This window comes from Lutra lutra, chromosome 5 (assembly GCF_902655055.1).
Source record: "Lutra lutra chromosome 5, mLutLut1.2, whole genome shotgun sequence".
In the NCBI taxonomy this organism is placed as follows: Eukaryota; Metazoa; Chordata; class Mammalia; order Carnivora; family Mustelidae; genus Lutra; species Lutra lutra.
In genome coordinates, this window is record NC_062282.1 from 78,296,053 (window position 1) to 78,314,280 (window position 18,228).

At 41.4% G+C, this 18,228-nt stretch overlaps 1 protein-coding gene across 1 annotated transcript in view; it reads left to right on the plus strand.

Moving 5' to 3' along the window:
- Window positions 1–3,344: 3,344 nt before the first annotated feature.
- The window catches only part of UBE2D2 (ubiquitin conjugating enzyme E2 D2), a 64,028-nt gene continuing 49,144 nt past the window's right edge, over window positions 3,345–18,228 (plus strand). Inside the window, exon 1 of the mRNA XM_047728903.1 lies at window positions 3,345–3,833. Coding sequence (XP_047584859.1) covers window positions 3,810–3,833 — 24 coding nt within the window. The 5' untranslated portion in view covers window positions 3,345–3,809. The remainder of the gene's footprint in view (window positions 3,834–18,228) is intronic.

Below are 18,228 nucleotides of genomic sequence, written 5' to 3' on the forward strand. Positions count from 1 at the left end.
GCAGCAATTTCATTTCCAGAAATTTATTCTAAAGAGGGATTCTTAGAATTGTACAAAGATTAACTACAGGACATCCTCTATAGTAATATGTTTAATAGTAAAAATTGGAAACAACTCTGGAAACAGCAACGTTCCCCCAAATATGACCAGTTAAATGAATATGATCTTAGACGTTGAAATATGGTGGAAATGTGTATTGACACAGGAAAATTCACTATATATTGTTTGTTTAAAAGTAGATTATCGGGGTGCCTGGGTGGCTCAGTTGTTAAGCATCTTCCTTCCGCTCAGGTCATGATCCCAGAGTCCCAGGATTGAGCCCCACATTGGGCTCCCTGCTCAGCCAAAAGTCTGCTTCTCCTTCTCCCATTCCCCCTGTTCATGCTTTCTTTCTCTGTCTCTGTCTGTCTCTCTCAAATAAATAAATCTTTTAAAATATTTAAAAAAAGGGGCACCTGGGTGGCTCAGTGGGTTAAGGCCTCTGCCTTCGGCTCAGGTCATGATCCCAGGGTCCAGGGATTGAGCCCCACATCGGGCTCTCTGCTCAGCAGGGAGCCTGCTTCCTCCTCTCTTTCTGCCTGCTTCTCTGCCTGCTTGTGATCTCTGTCTGTCAAATAAATAAATAAAAAATCTTAAAAAAATACATATATATTTTTAAAAAAATTTTTTTTAAGTAGATTATTAAGGGGCACCTGGGTGGCTTAGTGGGGTTAAGCATCCGAGTCTTGGTTTTGGCTCAGGTCATGATGTCAGCGTTGTGGGATCCTGCCCACATCACGCTCTGCACTCAGGAGGGAGTCTGCTGGAGATTCTCTCTCCCTCTCCTTCTGCTGCTCTGCTCCTCCCACACCTTCGGCTCACTCACTCCCCCCCTCTTTCTCTAAAATAAAATAAAATCTATAAATGTGATTATCAAAGATTTCAGGTGCTCTCACCATAAAAAAAAAAAAGCAAGGCAATGGATAGTTTCATTATTTTGACTGTAATAATCATTTCACTATATAGATTTTGTGTTTTAATATTTTTTAAATTTTTTAAAGATATATTTGAGGGGTGCCTGGGTGGCTCAGTGGGTTAAAGCCTCTGCTTTCAGCTCAGGTCATGGTCCCAGGGTCCTGGGATCGAGCCCCGCATCGGGCTCCCTGCTCAGGGAGCCTGCTTCCTCCTTTCTCTCTCTGTCTGCCTCTCTGCCTACTTGTGATCTCTGTCAAACAAATAAATAAAATCTTAAAAAAAAAGATATATTTGAAAGACAGTGTGTGTGGGCATGTGAGCAGGGGGAGGGGCAGAGAGAGAGGGAGAAGGAGAGGAGAGAGTCTCAAGCAGACTCCCCACTGAGCATGGAGCCCAACACAGAGCTTGATCTACGACTCTGAGATCATGACCAGAGCTGAAATCAAGAGTTTGGAGCCTAACTGACTGAACCACTCAGGAGCCCCTAATATTTTATTTTAAAGTAATCTCTACACCCAACTTTGGGCTTGAAGTTATAACCCCCAAATCAAGAGTTCCATGCTCTACCAACTGAGCCAGTCAGGTGCCCCTATGTTTATGTATTTCAAACCATCATGTTGTAGAACTTAAATACATACAATTCTTTTTTTTTTTTTTAAACAACAAGCAGATTACTAAATAGTATTATGGCGTGATTCTACTTTTTTTCAAATAAAAGTAGGTATTTATATGTAAGGAAAAAAGACTGGAAGGCATAAACCAAATGTCCAAAATGGTTAATCATTAAATGATGAGAGTATGGTTGGCTTTATTTCCTTCTTTTTGCTTATCTATATTTCTTGCAACAAATACATAATTTTTCTAACACAAAACCTTAAGACGTTGAAACGTTGAAGAAAAGATTTAAAAAATCTGACCAATGGGCATTTTTGTACCTATTCCATCACAATTATTAGAAAGAAAAGATTTGGGACTATGTAATGTTCCTCTTCTCCTCCAAGCTCAAATACACCCACCTTGGATGACTGGATGCAGTTTTTCCCTCCTTTGATTAGCTGTGCCCATGTTGGCCTACCCTATTGGTCCAACCTTTACTCAAGTAGGTGAGGCAATATAAATTTTGCCACTGACCTACTACGTAACATTTGGCAGGATCTTTCCCTTAGGAGCTCCAGTTTCTAAAACTTCTCTAAATTTAGGTTAGAATCAATGAGCTCCAAGGTCTCTTCCAGATAGAGTGAAGAACACAGTTTTAGAATCAGAAAACTTTAGGATGGGGACACCAGGGTGGCTGTCAGTTAAGCGTCTGCCTTCAGATCAGGTCAAGATCAAGCCCCGAATAGGGCTCCCTGCTGGGTGGGGGAGCCTGTTTCTATCTCTCCCTCTGCCTGCCATTCCCCCTGCTTGTGTGCACACTATCAAATAAATAAAATCTTTAAAGAAAGGAAAATAAAGAAAGAAAACATTGGGATGGACTTGAGAATCTGGGTATCACCCACCAGGAAAATAATCTTTATTTTCCAGTGCGTCTCCAGCCAAAGAAGCACATCCCAGCCTAGGCCTGGCCTTATATCTCTTATGGCTCAACACACACTAGTTGCTCAGTGAATTCAGCTATTGCCTTTACCTCCTAAAAAGCAACTACAGACTAAGTTTTCTAGGCTTGCTCCTGATGGTGATAAACACACGGTTGGTTTTAACTCCTGCACGTTTTTTGAGGTCATTGGTGCAGTGCTTGTTTGTAAGAATTCATCAAGCACAGCAAGGTCTGGGTACCTCTCCTACAAGTGACATGTGTGTGGCTAAGAGACATTCAAGATGTCATCCTGCTGGGGCCTTGCTTAGAAAGGTCGTCTCAGGGATGCCTGAGGCATGCTGAAAGAAACACATTCCCAGCAGGTGCCCAGGCTGTTAACACTTGGCTTCTAGAAAGGGATCTGATAAGACCGCGGACTTCAGGAAGTCCCAGCTCTGCATCTGTAGAGCTGTGTGACCTTGGACAAGTCCCTTCCTCCTACGGGAATGTTGCACTGGATCTAAGTACCTCCTTCCGGGTCAGTCTATGCTATGGCGCTGACCATGTGATCTGGAAAACATTCACCTTTAAACGTTTATGGATCTTCGATGACATATGCGTGGGGTATCAGAGCCAAGTGACTCGAGAGTCCCAGCGCGCGAGCATCTACCGTCCGCTCCACGAATCTCGCGAGACCTCTCCCCTGCGCTTCGCGGCGTCATCCTCTCGGCGGCCGTGGCGGCGAAGGGGACGGCACGTAAGATACTCACAGGGGCGGCCCGTATCCCTCCGCCGCCGGCGCGGTCCGGCCCTCCCTCCCCTAGTCCGCCAATCCCCGCGCCTCCCGACCTGCCCCTCGGCCTGGGCCCACCCCGTGCTCCGGCGGCCCCACCCCGGCGGCGCCGCCCGCCCGTCCGCCCGCGCGTCCCTCGGTCCACCTGCAGCGGGCAGTCCCTCTGGCTGTCCCACTGAACGGCGCCGGCCGAGCCCGAGGCCTGGGCTCTTGCTCCCCGGCGGAGGGATCCGCGACTGCTGAGGAGGCGGTGCTGAGATTAGGTAGAAGAGGTAGCTACGGCGGCGGCGGCGGTAGCGGCGGCGGCGGCTCGGACGGCAGCGCATAAAGGGGCCGCCGCCGGGTAATGCGGTGACCGCTGCGGCAGGCTCAGGAGCCCATTGGGCCTCGGCCCTCAGTCCGTCCTGCCGGACCCGCGCTCCCGAACTCCCCATCTTCTCCTGCCGACCCGCGATCACCGAGGCGGCCTCTCGCCCCCTCGCCCCTTCCCCGTCCCTCCCCTGTCCCCGTCCCCGCCCCGGGGGCCACCGCCACCCGCCTCCCACGATGGCTCTGAAGAGAATCCACAAGGTAAGCGGCCGGAGGTCGGCTGAGGGTTCCGGCCGCTGGGCGGGCTAGCTGAGCAGGCTTCGGCCTGCACTTCCCGCCGTCGCCTCCACCTGGCTCGCGGCCTCTTCGGACCGGCTGCCGACGGCGATGGTCCTGCCGGGCGCCCTTCACACCCCACTCCCAGTGATGGCGCCCGTGGAGGCCCCGGCGCGCAATCCGCGCTTAGGCCGGAGGTGCGCTAGCCCGCTCAGCGTTGCTCCCTGGTCTTCTTTCTAGGCCCCGCGTGGTATGGAGTCCCAGGGCCTCTGCCCGGCCTGGGACTGCTGCGCTAGAGAGGCCATTGTCCGGCCATGCCGGGAGGGGGAGCTGGGCCTGGTGCGTTGAGCTGCCCCATTGACAGAAGTCGAAAGGGCTCCTCGCCCCAAGTCTGCGCGTGTCCCCCTACCCCCCCTCCCGCCCACACCCGCCCACCTGCCCTGGTTCCCTCCACAGAGCTGCCGAGCTTGGAGCCCATGTCTCAGGCAGACGGAGGAAGCTTTTTTGTTCCATCCACAAGTATTTCTTGAGTTCACTTACCTCTTGGCGGCCGCACACTTCGGTCCACTCTGCTCGTCCAGAAACTTAAGAGTAGGAAGTTCGGAAGGAAAACAAAACAGAAAAACCAAACGTGACTCTTTTGAGGGAGGAGGGAAGTGGAAAGAAAAGCGTTTTGTTCTTTGAGGTTGCCAAATGTAGTGAGAAACTACACTTTTACGGGAATGGAAGCTGTTAAATTTTCAAGAGTAGAGGTAGAAACCTGAACGTTGAAGACCACTGAAGGAATACTCACAGTTTCCTTTTACAGTATCTTCATGCAGTGGATTTTAACGCTTAAATTACGTGGTATGTTCAGGGAGATCCTTTAAATTTAGAAGGAATTTTGCTCCGTTTTTCCATTAGAAAGGATGTCTTTGCCCTTTAAGATGAAGGGTTGTTTAGTTATTTGTATGAAGATTTTCCTTATACTGCGTCTATATTATGGGCTTGGCTTAAAATTTAGGGTCCCACCAGTATGTAACACTCCTGGTGCCACTCACTATAATGTCTTTTTCTTAAAAGTGGGGAAGTACTACTGGTGATTTTTGATTGGTGTTTTACTTGGAGAAGCCCTATTAAATCTCTAGCCACTTACAAGAAGATCCTGGGATTATCATAGGGAAGAATGGGATGGAGCTGCAAGGGGAAGAGAACAAATACCTTGCCCTAAACTCAGAGAAAATGCAGACTGTCGGACAACTAAAACACCTCAGTTTGCAGTGGGTCTTCATTTCATTCATGATCAGAGACCTTTAATATGGAATTAATCCCAACAGTTACTGTAAATTAGGTTAGATCCTTACCAGCTTGTTTGGACGTCTTCGATTTCTAACAAATGAAGAAGGGCAGACTTCAGACAGAGTAAATCTTCTATTAAAATGAAGCAGGTTATGTGTTAAAAGGAGCTTGAAACTTCACAGAAGATTTCTTAAGGAACTATTTAAGGGGCAGGAGCACACTGAGGAATCATCATCCAAATAAAAATATATATGTATTTTTAAGGTTTTTAGTAGTTAACCGGGTTCTTATATGGTCTAGTTAGGGAGTTATCAGTTTGAGAGTTTGAGATTATAGCTGTAGAAGACTGTGCTCTTTTTTTTTTTTTAAACTTCCCCTCTCCTCTTGTTCTTATTATAAAACCTAAAGAAGAGTATGTGTGGTAATTTACAGATCAAGAAATATACCCTTAAAAAAATACCCTTTAATCTCTACGTTAATTGATAAGTGTTAATTTTTTTCAGAGAAAAAGGTAACTCAAAACATGTATTTTAATCTTCTAATATAATTTCCCCAGTAATGTGGTTTCTTTTGAGTTACTACATATTCTCTAGATCTTCTCTAAAATATCTTCTTTTAAAAATTTTAATAGGGAAAACCAAGTTTAGGTAATGATACTTTGAACTTTTAAAACAGTATTCGTCTTTCCTCCCCTGGTTTATAACCTAGAGCCCTCTGCAAAGTATGGCTCAACTTCTGAGACTGCCAGGGATTAGAAAAATAAAATTTATTTTTGGTATACTCATCAATAAGATTGTGAAAACAGAATAGATATTTTTTCCCCAAATTATCTGTGTAATACCAGTTCTGAGTTGAATGCAGCCTTACCTAGGTATGGGTAAGACTAGTCCTTCCCATCTTCTTGGCCCTAGTAATGTATTTACAATGGAATCCCCAAAAAACTTAGTTGGCTTATATAATTGATCTTGGTCTTGAACCTTCCCAATTATCATTCTCTGAAAAAATAGTTCTACTTAAATACTCTGTTAACTTTAGATATCTTGAACTGCTGCATCTGGGTTGTAATAAAATTTGCTGAGAACAAATAAATTTGACATGTGGCATCTTTAGGAATGCAATATCTTGTTTCTTTGACAGGGAAATAGTGTTCTGTGAATTTGACCGTCCTTTAAATGCATTGTCTTTTTGGCAGAAGCTTTTGATGGACTTTATTTTGATACACACTTTAAAGTCTCCTGACCTATGCTATAACAGAGTGTACCAGAGAAGGTCATTATGAATATCCAGTGTAGTTCTGTGAAGGGATTGGGACCCTCTGGGCATGTTTGTATCTATACCAAATGGTCCTAGCCTGCTGTGTTTTGAGGTTTTCTGCTGACTTTATAGGTCTTCAGCTTTGATTTTGATGCTTTGAGTGTCTGCCTCTTGCAGCACCACCCCCAGCCCTATTCCAGTTGGCTGCATCTCATCTGCTGTGGGCTGGGAAACCAGATCATGGAGCTTATTAAAATTATGTCTAAAATAAGACCCAGTAGGCTCTGAGTGACGAGGGCTTCATGTGCTCTGTGAACTGTGTGGTCTCTTTGACTGATCAGAGACCTTTTTTACTTCCTGTTTTTCTTCTTTTGTTACACAGATACAGGAGGCTTTAGGGTACTCTTAGAGTACCATAATACTGAAACACAGTTGATTTATTTATTCTGTGGAAGGATAAAAGACTGAATGTCTTGATTCTTTAAGGAGTTGAAGACAGACCAAAGTTAGGATACTAAAAGCTATTTTCTTAATGGTATAGTGCCGTGTATATTTTAGTGGTATGCTGTTATTTATAATTAACATTTAGCATATATGGCTTTAATGCCAGAATGGTCACTTGATTTATTCTGTTTCTGTGATAAAGATTTTTATAGCTAGTTTCGGGGGAGCAAGAAACACCTCAGTAGAATAAAGATTTCAAATTCTAATGGCTCTAAAGGCCAAGCAAGCAGGTAACCAAAGTGAGCAAAGAGAATTGGAGGGAACTAGAAATTACATATGCTATCAGAAGAGGGCAGCTGCTACCCTGCTTTCTCCAAATGTTGCTATTACCAGGATCTGTGGGCCCAGTGTTGCCAGATCTTCCCTTTTCCCCCTTTAAAAGGAAAGCCACAAGTCCAGATTTTTGGCAACCAATTCAAATTAAAAACGATACCACATTTCTGGTAGGTTGGTAGTTAGCTGTTTGATTTGTGAATTAAAATTAAAAGATTAAGGTTCAGTAAGCAATCAGGGAGTATATGGATTAAAAAATGGGGAGTATAAGGATTAAGTCAGTTAAACCATACTTGCTATCTTTTTTTAAAGTTTCAGAAGTTTTTTGCTTTATGTAGATGGGCAAGATTAAGTAGTTTTTTGTAAACTGTTAATTAACTTCCTTGCCTGAGGTTTTACCTGGTTTTGTGTAAGGTCATAGGTAAAGCCAATTTAATAGAAGCATTGATCCCACGGTAGAATTTTGTATCTTCCTCTTCATTATGCTCTGTTTCATGTTGTGAATCATCTTTCTGTATACTACATACTTTCAAAATGTTTTAAGATTGGGAGATTACAAAAGGATGATTCTTAACTTTGTAACACTGTAAGAGTACTAAATATAAAAAATAATTACTTTAGGGGTGCATGGTGGTTCAGCTGGTTAAGCATCTGTCAGGTCAGGTCATGATCCCTGGGTCATGGGTTCGAGCTCAGCAGGTACTCTTCCTTGTCCCTCTTCCTCTGCTCTTCCCCTGCTCATGCTCCCTTTCTCTCTCTCTCTCTCAAATAAATAAATAAATAAAATCTTTAAAAAAGTATTTTTTTAAAAATACTGTGTGATACCATATGTTACATTAGAGTTATCATATGTAAGGGTAAAGTGAATTCCTATAAAAACGGCAAAACAAATTATCAAATTGTTCTGTGGAGTATTGTGAACTTTAATAGATGGTTGACTGAAAATGGCTGTTGGAATTAGGTTAGGTCTATCTTAGAAAGCAGATATACCTTCTTACTCCAAAAGATAAGGTTCTTAGAATCTCTGGGAAGATTTTTTTTTTTAAATTTTTCATTAAGAAATGATTCTTTGCTTTGCATAAATAAGTTCATTGGATTGAGAAACTTTCTTTGGCTCTTCCAGGTTGCTATTTAAATGTTAATTTAAACAGCCATCATTGAAGGATAACTGTTAATCTAGGTTTGCTTTAAACTCTCTCAGTGTGTATTACTGTACTGCTGACTGACAAGGAGGAAGTTTTGACAAAGTCCAATTCTGGATATTTTAGTCCAGAGAGAGAAAGGGCTGCTAAAATATCCTAGGCAGTTCCCAGGATAGGAATACCTGACTCATGCCTGATGCTGCCAGGAACCTCTGCAGCCTCATCCCAGAAATGCAGGAGCATACTTGTTTTTTCTGTAGAACTAAAATTTTGGTGGTTAGATCCCCAGGCTAACCTTCAAAATCGTATTTAACTATGACATAGGAAAATAAAGTACCATTTGTTCTTCTGTCTCAGAGTCAACTGAGATTTCAATTAATAGAATCCTAAAATGTTAGAACTGCAACACATCTCAGAGCTACTGTCTGAAAAGGCCATGCGACTTTCTAGGGCTGGATCAAGAACCTGGGTTTCTTGACTTATGTCTGGTGTCTTTTCTGGCTGACCATGTACCTTTATGTAGCTGTTAGGTATGCAAATCTAAAGGACACAGTCTTTTTCTTTAGTTCAAATAGTTGGGTATTCAAACTGTGCCTTGGTACCAGAAGATCTTTTCCTCAACATCTCTTTTTATTGTTGAAGAGGTGTGTATGAACTCACTTAAAACTATATAAAGTTTGAATGTTCGGTCCTCCATATATCTTTCATCAGAGTTAAATGGGTTTTTTCATCTCTGCAAGATTAAGAATCACTGTTTTACATCTTTAAACACTGTTTTAATGTGAGTTGGTGACCCAGTTACCTATTTCACAGAGAAAGTAGAAATCTTTGTGACTTCTTTTAGATTTCCTTTGAGGCCTTTAGGAACAAAAACAAAAACTAAACTCTGTAGCTGCTATCTTTATAGTACTCAGTCAGTTTCAGAATTACCGAATTTTCTGAACAACCCCTATGAGAATTCTTTTCTCCCAGGTTATATGGGAAAACACTTGGAGAAATAAGCAAACTTGCCTATGATTATATGGTATGGTAAGAAAAGCCAAGATTCAGATTCATGCAGTCTTGACTCTAGCCAGCCATTACTCCAAATTTACCTTTGTCATCACTCTTATTCCTTTTCTCTGCAGAAGTTATACTTTTCCCTTTGTCAAGCTAACTTACGCTTCCCTGTTCTTCCTGCCAGGTCCTTGCTCTTGAGTAATTGTCTCTGCTCTCCTAGTTCCAGTCTCTTCTAAGCCTTCAGCATCCAAGCTTATTTAAGATTATCCCATCCTAAAAAAAAAACTATAGCAAAAAAAACTTTTTAACTTCCCTAGTCCACTATAGCGGATTCCTTCCTCTTCTCTATTCCTCCCATCTCTGGCATTTCAGTGCCAAAATTCTTTTTTTTTTTTTTAGATTTTATTTATTTATTTGTCACAGAGAGAGAGAGTGTGAGTGCACAGCAGAGCGGCAGGCAGAGGCAGAGAAAGAAGCAGGCTCCCTTCTGAGCAAGGAGCCTGATATGCGCCTCGATCCCAGGACCCTGGGATCATGACCTGAGCCAAAGGCAGCGGCTTAACCAACTGAGCCACCCAGGCGTCTCTCAGTGCCAAAATTCTTAAAAGAATAGTCTACTTACTGTTCTGGGACTGCTTCAAAGAATGGTCTACTCACAGTTCTGGGACCAGTCACCTTACTGGTGACTGGTGATTATTTAATTGCTGGATTCAATGGACAGCTCAGTTTTTATTTGATTCTTGTCACAGTCACATTGTTATCACTCATTTCCCTTAGGTTCTGAAGATAAACTGCTTTCTCCTTCATATGTAGTGTTTCTCAACTTTATTAGAATGCTTTTCAAACTAATACTATTGAGGGATACATATAAGAGTTCGTGAAACAGTGCACACTTGGATTAAGATTGATAGCACAAATGGTCCTGGGTAAATGAGTTAAAATTTGTAATCAAAATATAATCTCAGAAGCACAAAATTAGGTAAATTTTAAAAATACCGAGATGAAACATTATTGTCATTTTATTGTGAAGGCGCAAACTAAAAATGGTATTTTTCTTCTTTCTTTCTTTCTTTTTTTTTTTTTTAAGATTTTTTATTTATTTGAGAGAAAGCACAAGAACAGGGTGAAGGATAGAGGGAAAAGCAGACTTCCCACTGAGCAGAGATCCCTATGCCAGACTTTATCCCAGGACTCTGGGATCACAACTCAAGCCAAAGGCAGATACTCAACTGACCAAGATACCCAGGTGCCCCAAAGTGGTATTTTTCTGAAACGATTAAAGAGATCTTCATGAAGAGCTGCATTAAATGTGTTACTGTATGTTGTTTTCATTACAGTATGATAAAAATTTGTTTCAAACAGGTACAGTGTAGCAAAAGAATACAAACTACTTATTTGGCAGGATTCATGCAGTTAGGCTATTACCAACATTATTAATTGTCCCATGGGTAGATGTAGACATATCACCTAATTTAAAAAATATGCTCATGTTTATTTCAAAATAATTTGATTTGGGAGGCTTAAGATTCAAAGGACTTTATATTTTATTTATTTTTTTTTTAAAGATTTTATTTGACAGATAGAGCTCACAAGTAGGCAGAGAGGCAGGCAGAGAGAGAGGAGGAAGCAGGCTCCCCGAGGAGCAGAGAGCCCGATGTGGGTCTCGATCCCAGGACCCTGGGATCATCACCCGAGCCGAAGGCAGAGGCTTAACCCACTGAGCCACCCAAGCACCCCTCTTTTTATTTTTTTTTAATAAAGAACTTTTTTTTTTTGAAGATTTTATTCATTTATTTGACAGAGAGAGCCAGAGAACACAGGTGGGGGGTAGAGTTGGGGGGCAAATGGCAGAGGGAAAGGGAGAGAAGCAGGCTCCCTGCCAAGCAGGCCCAACTCAGCTAGATCCCTGGCCCCAAGGATCATGACCTGAGCTGAAGTCAGACACTTAACCAACTGAGCCACCCAGGTGCCTTCAAAGGACTTTTTCATTTTAAACTTCCATATTTTAGGTACACCTTGGTGGCTCAGTTGGTTAAGCATCTGCCTTTGGCTCAGGTCATGAACCAAAGGTCCTGGAATTGAGTCCTGCATCAGGCTCCTTGCTGGATAGGGAGCCTGCTTCTCCCTCTGCCTGTTGCTCTCCCTGCTTGTTCTCTCTCTCTCTGACAAATACGTAAAATTAAAAACAAACAAACAAACAAAAAACTAAACAATTTCCATTTTTTTTAGGGGCACCTCGGTAGTGCAAGCAGTTAAGGATCCGACTCTTGGCCCAGGTCATGATTTCATGATGGTGGGATCGAGCCCTGCATCAGGCTCTGTGCTCAGAGCAGAGTCTTCTTAAGTGTCTCTTTCCCTTCCCCTCTGTCTTCTCCCCCCGCCTCAGCCCCCCGCTTTGTGTTCGCTCTCTCTGGAATAAATAAAATCTTTAAAAAAGACCTTTCATATTCTAGTTACAACTCTATGAGTAATGGGTTAGTATATAGGAGTACTTAATATATAGTAAGCTTTGCTTAAATCTCAAATATATATTGAATTAGGACAAGAAACTATAGATCAGTGAAGTCAAATAGATGATAATACCCATGATTAAATGCTGTTTGTGCATCACAGCACAGATGGACATTGTTTGCTTTGTGTTCTAGTTTCTTGAGGCAAGTTATTGCCTTAAATCTGTAGAAATATGTAGTATTTCTTAAAAGCGTGTATTAAAAGTGGATAAAATTTAGGACAAAAAATATTGCCACCTTTATTCCTGTAATACATACTAGTGTTTCATGACAAACACTGCTGTAATTCAAATAGTTCTTATTGATCCTTTTCAGAATCATTTTCCTTTAGTCTTTGTGTTTTTCCTTACACAGAGAATGTCTTCTCACCCCACCCCCTCCTCCTGAATTCTTTATTCATCCTTGGAGACCTAACAGAAATGGCTTTTCTGTGTGGCATGCCCCAGGCATGCAGGCAGTAGGGTTCCACTATAGAACTATTTCTTAGTATGTAGACATGATTGATTATTCTTCTCTTCAGGACTGAGCTCTCCTGGGCAGTCCTTGTCTTACTCGTTATATTCCAGTATCTGATGCATAGTAGGCATTCAGTTTTTGTCAACAACATTCAGTGAATGCTGACAGCAAGTGATATGGTGAAAAAAAAAAAAGATTTTGGAGTAACATGCTTATTGACTCATGTGCTAGCCCGTGTTCTTAGCCAAGTCACTTACCTGATTTTCTTTAGCCTCAGCTTCCTTGTCTCTAGAATAAGGATAGTGTCACTTACCCTGCAGACCTGTGGGGGATGAGTAGAAAGGAAATAGGGACTATATAAAAGGTAGTTTTGGGGCGCCTGGGTGGCTCAGTGGGTTAAGCCGCTGCCTTCGGCTCAGGTCATGATCTCAGGGTCCTGGGATCGAGCCCCGCATCGGGCTCTCTGCTCAGCAGGGAGCCTGCTTCCTCCTCTCTCTCTGCCTGCCTCTCTGCCTGCTTGTGCTCTCTCTCTCTGTCAAATAAATAAATAAAAAATCTTAAAAAAAAAAAAGGTAGTTTTTAATATTATTACTGTGACTTAACTGGCACAGTTGCAAAGTTGCAAATATAATACCTAGAATATTTCTTTTAACCATTCCAAAGTAAGTTGTTAACATGATGTCTCATTAACCCTAAATACTTTTGTATAAGAAATGTATATTTCTTCGAAATAAGGAAATTCTGCCACAGGATCACAATACAGCCTTCAAAATTAGGAAATTTCCATTGAGATATTACTGCTGTATAATCCTCAGACCCCATTCAAGTTTTTCCAGTTGTTTTATAGGAAAGGATCCAGTTACTTGTTCCATTTTGTTATCTGTCTGTGGTCTCTTTGAATTCCTTAGTCTTTTCTGGGCTTCATGACCTTGACACATTTTAAACATTAGAGTCCAGTTGTTTTGCAGTGTCCTCTATTTGGGTTTGTTTCCTTATGATCAGATTTAGGTCATGGGTCTTGGACAGGAATGTCACAGAAGCAATGTTGTGTCATGTTCTTCCCATCCTGTCAAGCATATGGTGTGTGATTTTGGTGGCATTCTTTTCATTGCATCCTGTCAAGTGGTATGTAGTTTCAATTTGACCCATTACTGAGAATTTTCACTTGCATCACTTGATTAAAGTAATGTCTACCAGGGTTCCCTACTATAGAATTAATTCTTTTTCTCCTTGTGATGAGTAAGTAATTTGGGGGGAGATACTTTGAGAATATGTACTTATCCTATTTGTATTATTTATATATTGCTACAGAAGAAAGTACCCCAAAACTTAGCTACTTAAAACAAACATTTATTATAAAACAGTTTCTGAAGATAAGAAATCTGAGAATGGCTTATAGCTCTGATGATTGTGCCCAGGGTCATTTTTGAGATTGCAGCCAAGATGTTGCCTGAGACTGCACTCTGAAGGCTAGAGAATCCCCTCTAAGCTCTCTCCCGTGGTTGTTGGCAGGTCTCAGATCCTTGTGGGTTATTGGACTAAGGGATTCATTTCCTCCCCACATGGGTCTCTCCATAAAGCTGCCTGAGTATGCTTAAGACATGGCTTCCCTTAGAGAAAGTGTGAGAGCGAGCAACCGCAGTATCTTTTATAACCTAATCTCAGAAGTAATACACTATCACTTGCCATATTCTGTTAGTTTCACAGACCACTCCTGTTACAAAGTGGGAGAGGTGACTAAAGGGTGTGGATATGAGGCGTCAAGGATCATGGGGAGCTATTTTGGAGTCTGGGTACCACACCATTACGTAAAAGTTTTAACTTACTCAGTTTTAAATGTATATTTGTATGGACTCATAATATCCTACTTTATTCAGGTGGATTATAATAATTTATTATCATTAAAAAAAAAAGATTTTATTTATTTATTTATTTGTCACAGAGAGATACCATAAGTAGGCAGAGAGGCAGGCAGAGAGGAGGAAGCAGGCTCCCTGCTGAGCAGAGAGCCCAATGTGGGGCTCGATCCCGGGACCCTGAGATCATGACCTGAGCCGAAGGTAGAGGCTAAACCCACTGAGCCACCAGGCGCCCCTATTATTTATTTTAATGCTCAAGTTTTATTGTTTTTTTTTTTTTAATTTTTTGCTCATTCTTTGAGTACTTTGTTTTGGTACCACAAGATAGCTCTTTTTCTTTTACCCTGCTCTAGCCTTGTGATCATCTATTTTTCCAAGGATTCCTAGTTCTGTTTACTGGAAAATGATAATTAGAAATCAAGATCTAGATGCTAGGTGTGCTCATTGCTCTTGGAATCTCACTGCTTTCAGGGTTTATCAGTGTAATCAGTGGATGTAGTTAGGGAATATGTGTATGTACATTCAGGTAATACACATACATATAGTATACACATTTCCATGTAGACTTATTTTTCTCTATATATAAAAAAAACCCATCAGTTCACATTGGTACTTTTAATTCCTGACTAATATCATAGGGTTCACCCTATATTCCTTTCAGTATTCCTATTTTTTCTTTTTTTAAGATCTTTTTATTTATTTGGGGTGGGAGGGACAGAGGGAGAGAGAGGATGTCAAGTGGAATCCCCACTGAGTATGGAGCCTGATGTGGGCTCAATCCCACAACCCTAAGATCATGACCTGAGCTGAAATCAAGAATCAGATGCTAAACTGACTGAGCCACCCAGGCACCCCTCTTTTGGTGTTCCTAATTGTTTTCTGACAGTGAGAAACCTGGCTTCTGTTATTCTTTATATATCTGCTCATTTTATCAATTTCCCAGTATATAATCAACCTCCCACCACTATAGTGCACCTGCATAGATACAATTCTGGTTCTCCCTTACCTGAGGATGCCCTTAATTGTCCTGACTTGTGCTGGGTCATGCCCATCCCCTTGCAGATGTTCTCAGAATTTAAAAATAAAATAAAATAATAAAATAGGGCTTCTTAGTTGGCATAAATATTTAGATAAAACTATTTAAAATAATAGTGCCAGTCGTGTAGCACATACCTAGAATAGATACAGGAAGTTCAGCCCAGTAATTGTAACCATATAGCACTTTTTCCAGTTAGGGAATATGGTCCTTCCTTCTGTCCTTCCTTCCTGCTTCAGTTTTATACCTTTATTTGATAATAAGCCATTAGTTCTCATTACGGTTTGTAGATTTTTGAAAGTTGTGACAGGTACATAGGTAACCAGTTTTTAGAGCTTGTTTGGTCAATCTTCATCCTCTTTATGTTTTCTGGACAACCACACACAGATACGGTGTGGAACATTCCTTATTCCTCTGGCCCAGGTAGCTTTTTTTTTTTTTTTTAAGATTTTATTTATTTATTAGAGAGAGAGCGTGCACAAGTAGGCAGAGAGGCAGGCAGAGGGATAGGGAGAAGCAGGCTCTCCGTGGAGCGGGGAGCCCAATGCAGGGCTCGATCCCAGGACCCTGGGATCATGACCTGAGCCGAAGGCAGCTGCTTAACTGACTGAGCCACCCAGGTGCCCTCAGGTAGCTTTGTTGAGTCTGGTGTCCCATGTGCACATCTGGAGTTCCCATCTCCTTCACGGCAAGTTACTGGATCTCTCTGCATGCCCAAGGGGCCTGCTTTTTGAAACCCACTCCATTGATGCACTTGTGAATGTTGATGGTGTATTCTCAGGTCACTACCTTCTTGGTGGCAGAATGGCCCTTCTCACCACCCTTCTTTATGGGAGCCATTCTGTCAAGTCCTGGTTGGAAAGGGAGAGCACAGGAAGGTATTTTGGGGAATTTGGCCTTTTCTACAGCTATTCTTGGAGTAAACCAAGACCAGAATTTTAATTTACTGTTATTCTAATTTTGGTAACTCTGATATGATCAGTACCTATGTACTTACTATCCAATTTAACATTCAGAAGAACTACCTAATTTAGTTCTAGTATTAAAGTTTTTTAAAAACTAGAATCTAGTGTTAAAGCAATAGCTTCTCTCTCTCTCTCTCTCTCTTTTTTTTTTTTTTTAATATTTTTTGTATTAGGCACCTGGGTGGCTCAGCCAGTTAAGTGTTTGTCTTTAGCTTAGGTCATGATCTCAGGGTCCTGGGATAGAGCCCCACACATTGGGCTCCCTGCTCATCAGGGAGTCTACTTCTCCCTCTCCCTCTGCCCCTCCGCCTGCTTATGCTCTCTCTCTCTCTCAAATAAAGAAACAGAATCTTTTAAAAATATATATATTTTTACTAAGCATATATATATATATATAAATATATATATAAATATAAAAATATATATAAATATATTTATATTTAATAAATATATATATATAAATAAATATAAATATATTTTTTATTAAGTAAACTCTGCCCACGAAGGGGCTCACACTCACCCTGAGATAAGAGTTGCACACTGCATGGACTGGGACAGCCAGGTACTCTGATAGCTTCTCTTTTTAATTTATGAGCTTAGCATCTTTGCATATTTAGAAATACTATTTATGTTTTGATAAGCATGGTTATTGTAGGTGATGGGGACTTGCTTGTGGAACCACCCCTACTTCACTTAAGGCAATAATATCACTGAGTTTGGTAGTAGTCCAGATTATTATTGTCTTTTTTTTCTTTCTTTCTTTCTTTCTTTCTTTCTTTCTTTCTTTTTTTTTTAAATTTTATTTATTTATTTGAGAAAGAGACAGTGTGCACAAAGGAAGAGTGAGAGGGAGAAGCTGACTCCCCGCTGAGCAGAGAGCCCAATTTGAGGCTCAGTCCCAGGACCCTGAGATCAAGACATGAGCCAAAGACAGTTGCTTAACTGACTGAGCCACCCTGGTGCCCCAGATTATTTGTATCTTTAAGCATTGTGTTTCACTTTTGTTGACTAGAAATAGTAAAACCCACTTTAAAATTACTGAGCTTACCAGCAATATATCATACATATTTGTGAGCTTTTTTTAAAAGTGTGAATTCCCATGATATCTAGTATATCTTTTTCAAGGGTGATTTGAAACCATTTTCCAAATGTTTAAAATACTGATTAAGTTGGATTAAAACAAAAACTAGAATTCATTCTCGGGAACTTGGGTGGCTCAGTGGGTTAAGACTCTGCCTTCAGCTCAGGTCATGATCTCAAGGTCCTGGGATCAAGCCCTGCATTGGGCTCTCTGCTCAGCAGGGACCCTGCTCCTCCCCCCCCCCCCCCCCCCCCCCCCCCCCCCCCCCCCCCCCCGCTGCCTGCCTCTCTGCTTACTTGTGGTCTCTCTGTCTGTCATATAAATAAATAAAATCTTTAAAAAACAAAACAAAAAACTAGAATTCATTCTCGAAACAGAAATAGTTATACCCTTTATTTTCACTACAGGACAAATCTTGAATAAATAAAATCTGTTTAACTTAGAGTGGCAATCCCAAAACATGTTTATGCAGTAATTTATTTTTCAGTATACATATCTTATTTTAGTTCCTCTTTTGTTGAATTTACAACTTGATGTGGAAAATAAATTGAATGAGGTCACATGCAACATTAATATAGGGTTAAGAAAAATTGTTCAGACTTTGAGGAACAACTTAAAACTAACAGTGTTTATTGGCATTTGGAAAGGAGCTGTTAGTTTCTTAACCTGGACTGTGGACATGACCTGACCTGTAATCTTAGAGTCCGGGGGGTAAGGCCACTACTGTGGCACTGTTTTTACTTTTTTTTTTTTTTTTTTTAAGATTTTATTTATTTATTTGTCATAGAGAGAGAAGCGAGAGTGAGCACAGGCAGACAGAGTGGCAGGCAGAGGCAGAGGGAGAAGCAGGCTCCCCGCCAAGCAAGGAGCCTGATGTGGGACTCGATCCCAGGACACTGGGATCATGACCTGAGCTGAAGGCAGCTGCTTAACCAACTGAGCCACCCAGGCGTCCCTGTTTTTACTTTTATAGTCAGTATTTTCATTGTCTTTTAGCTTCTAGTATTGCTGTTAAGTCCAAAA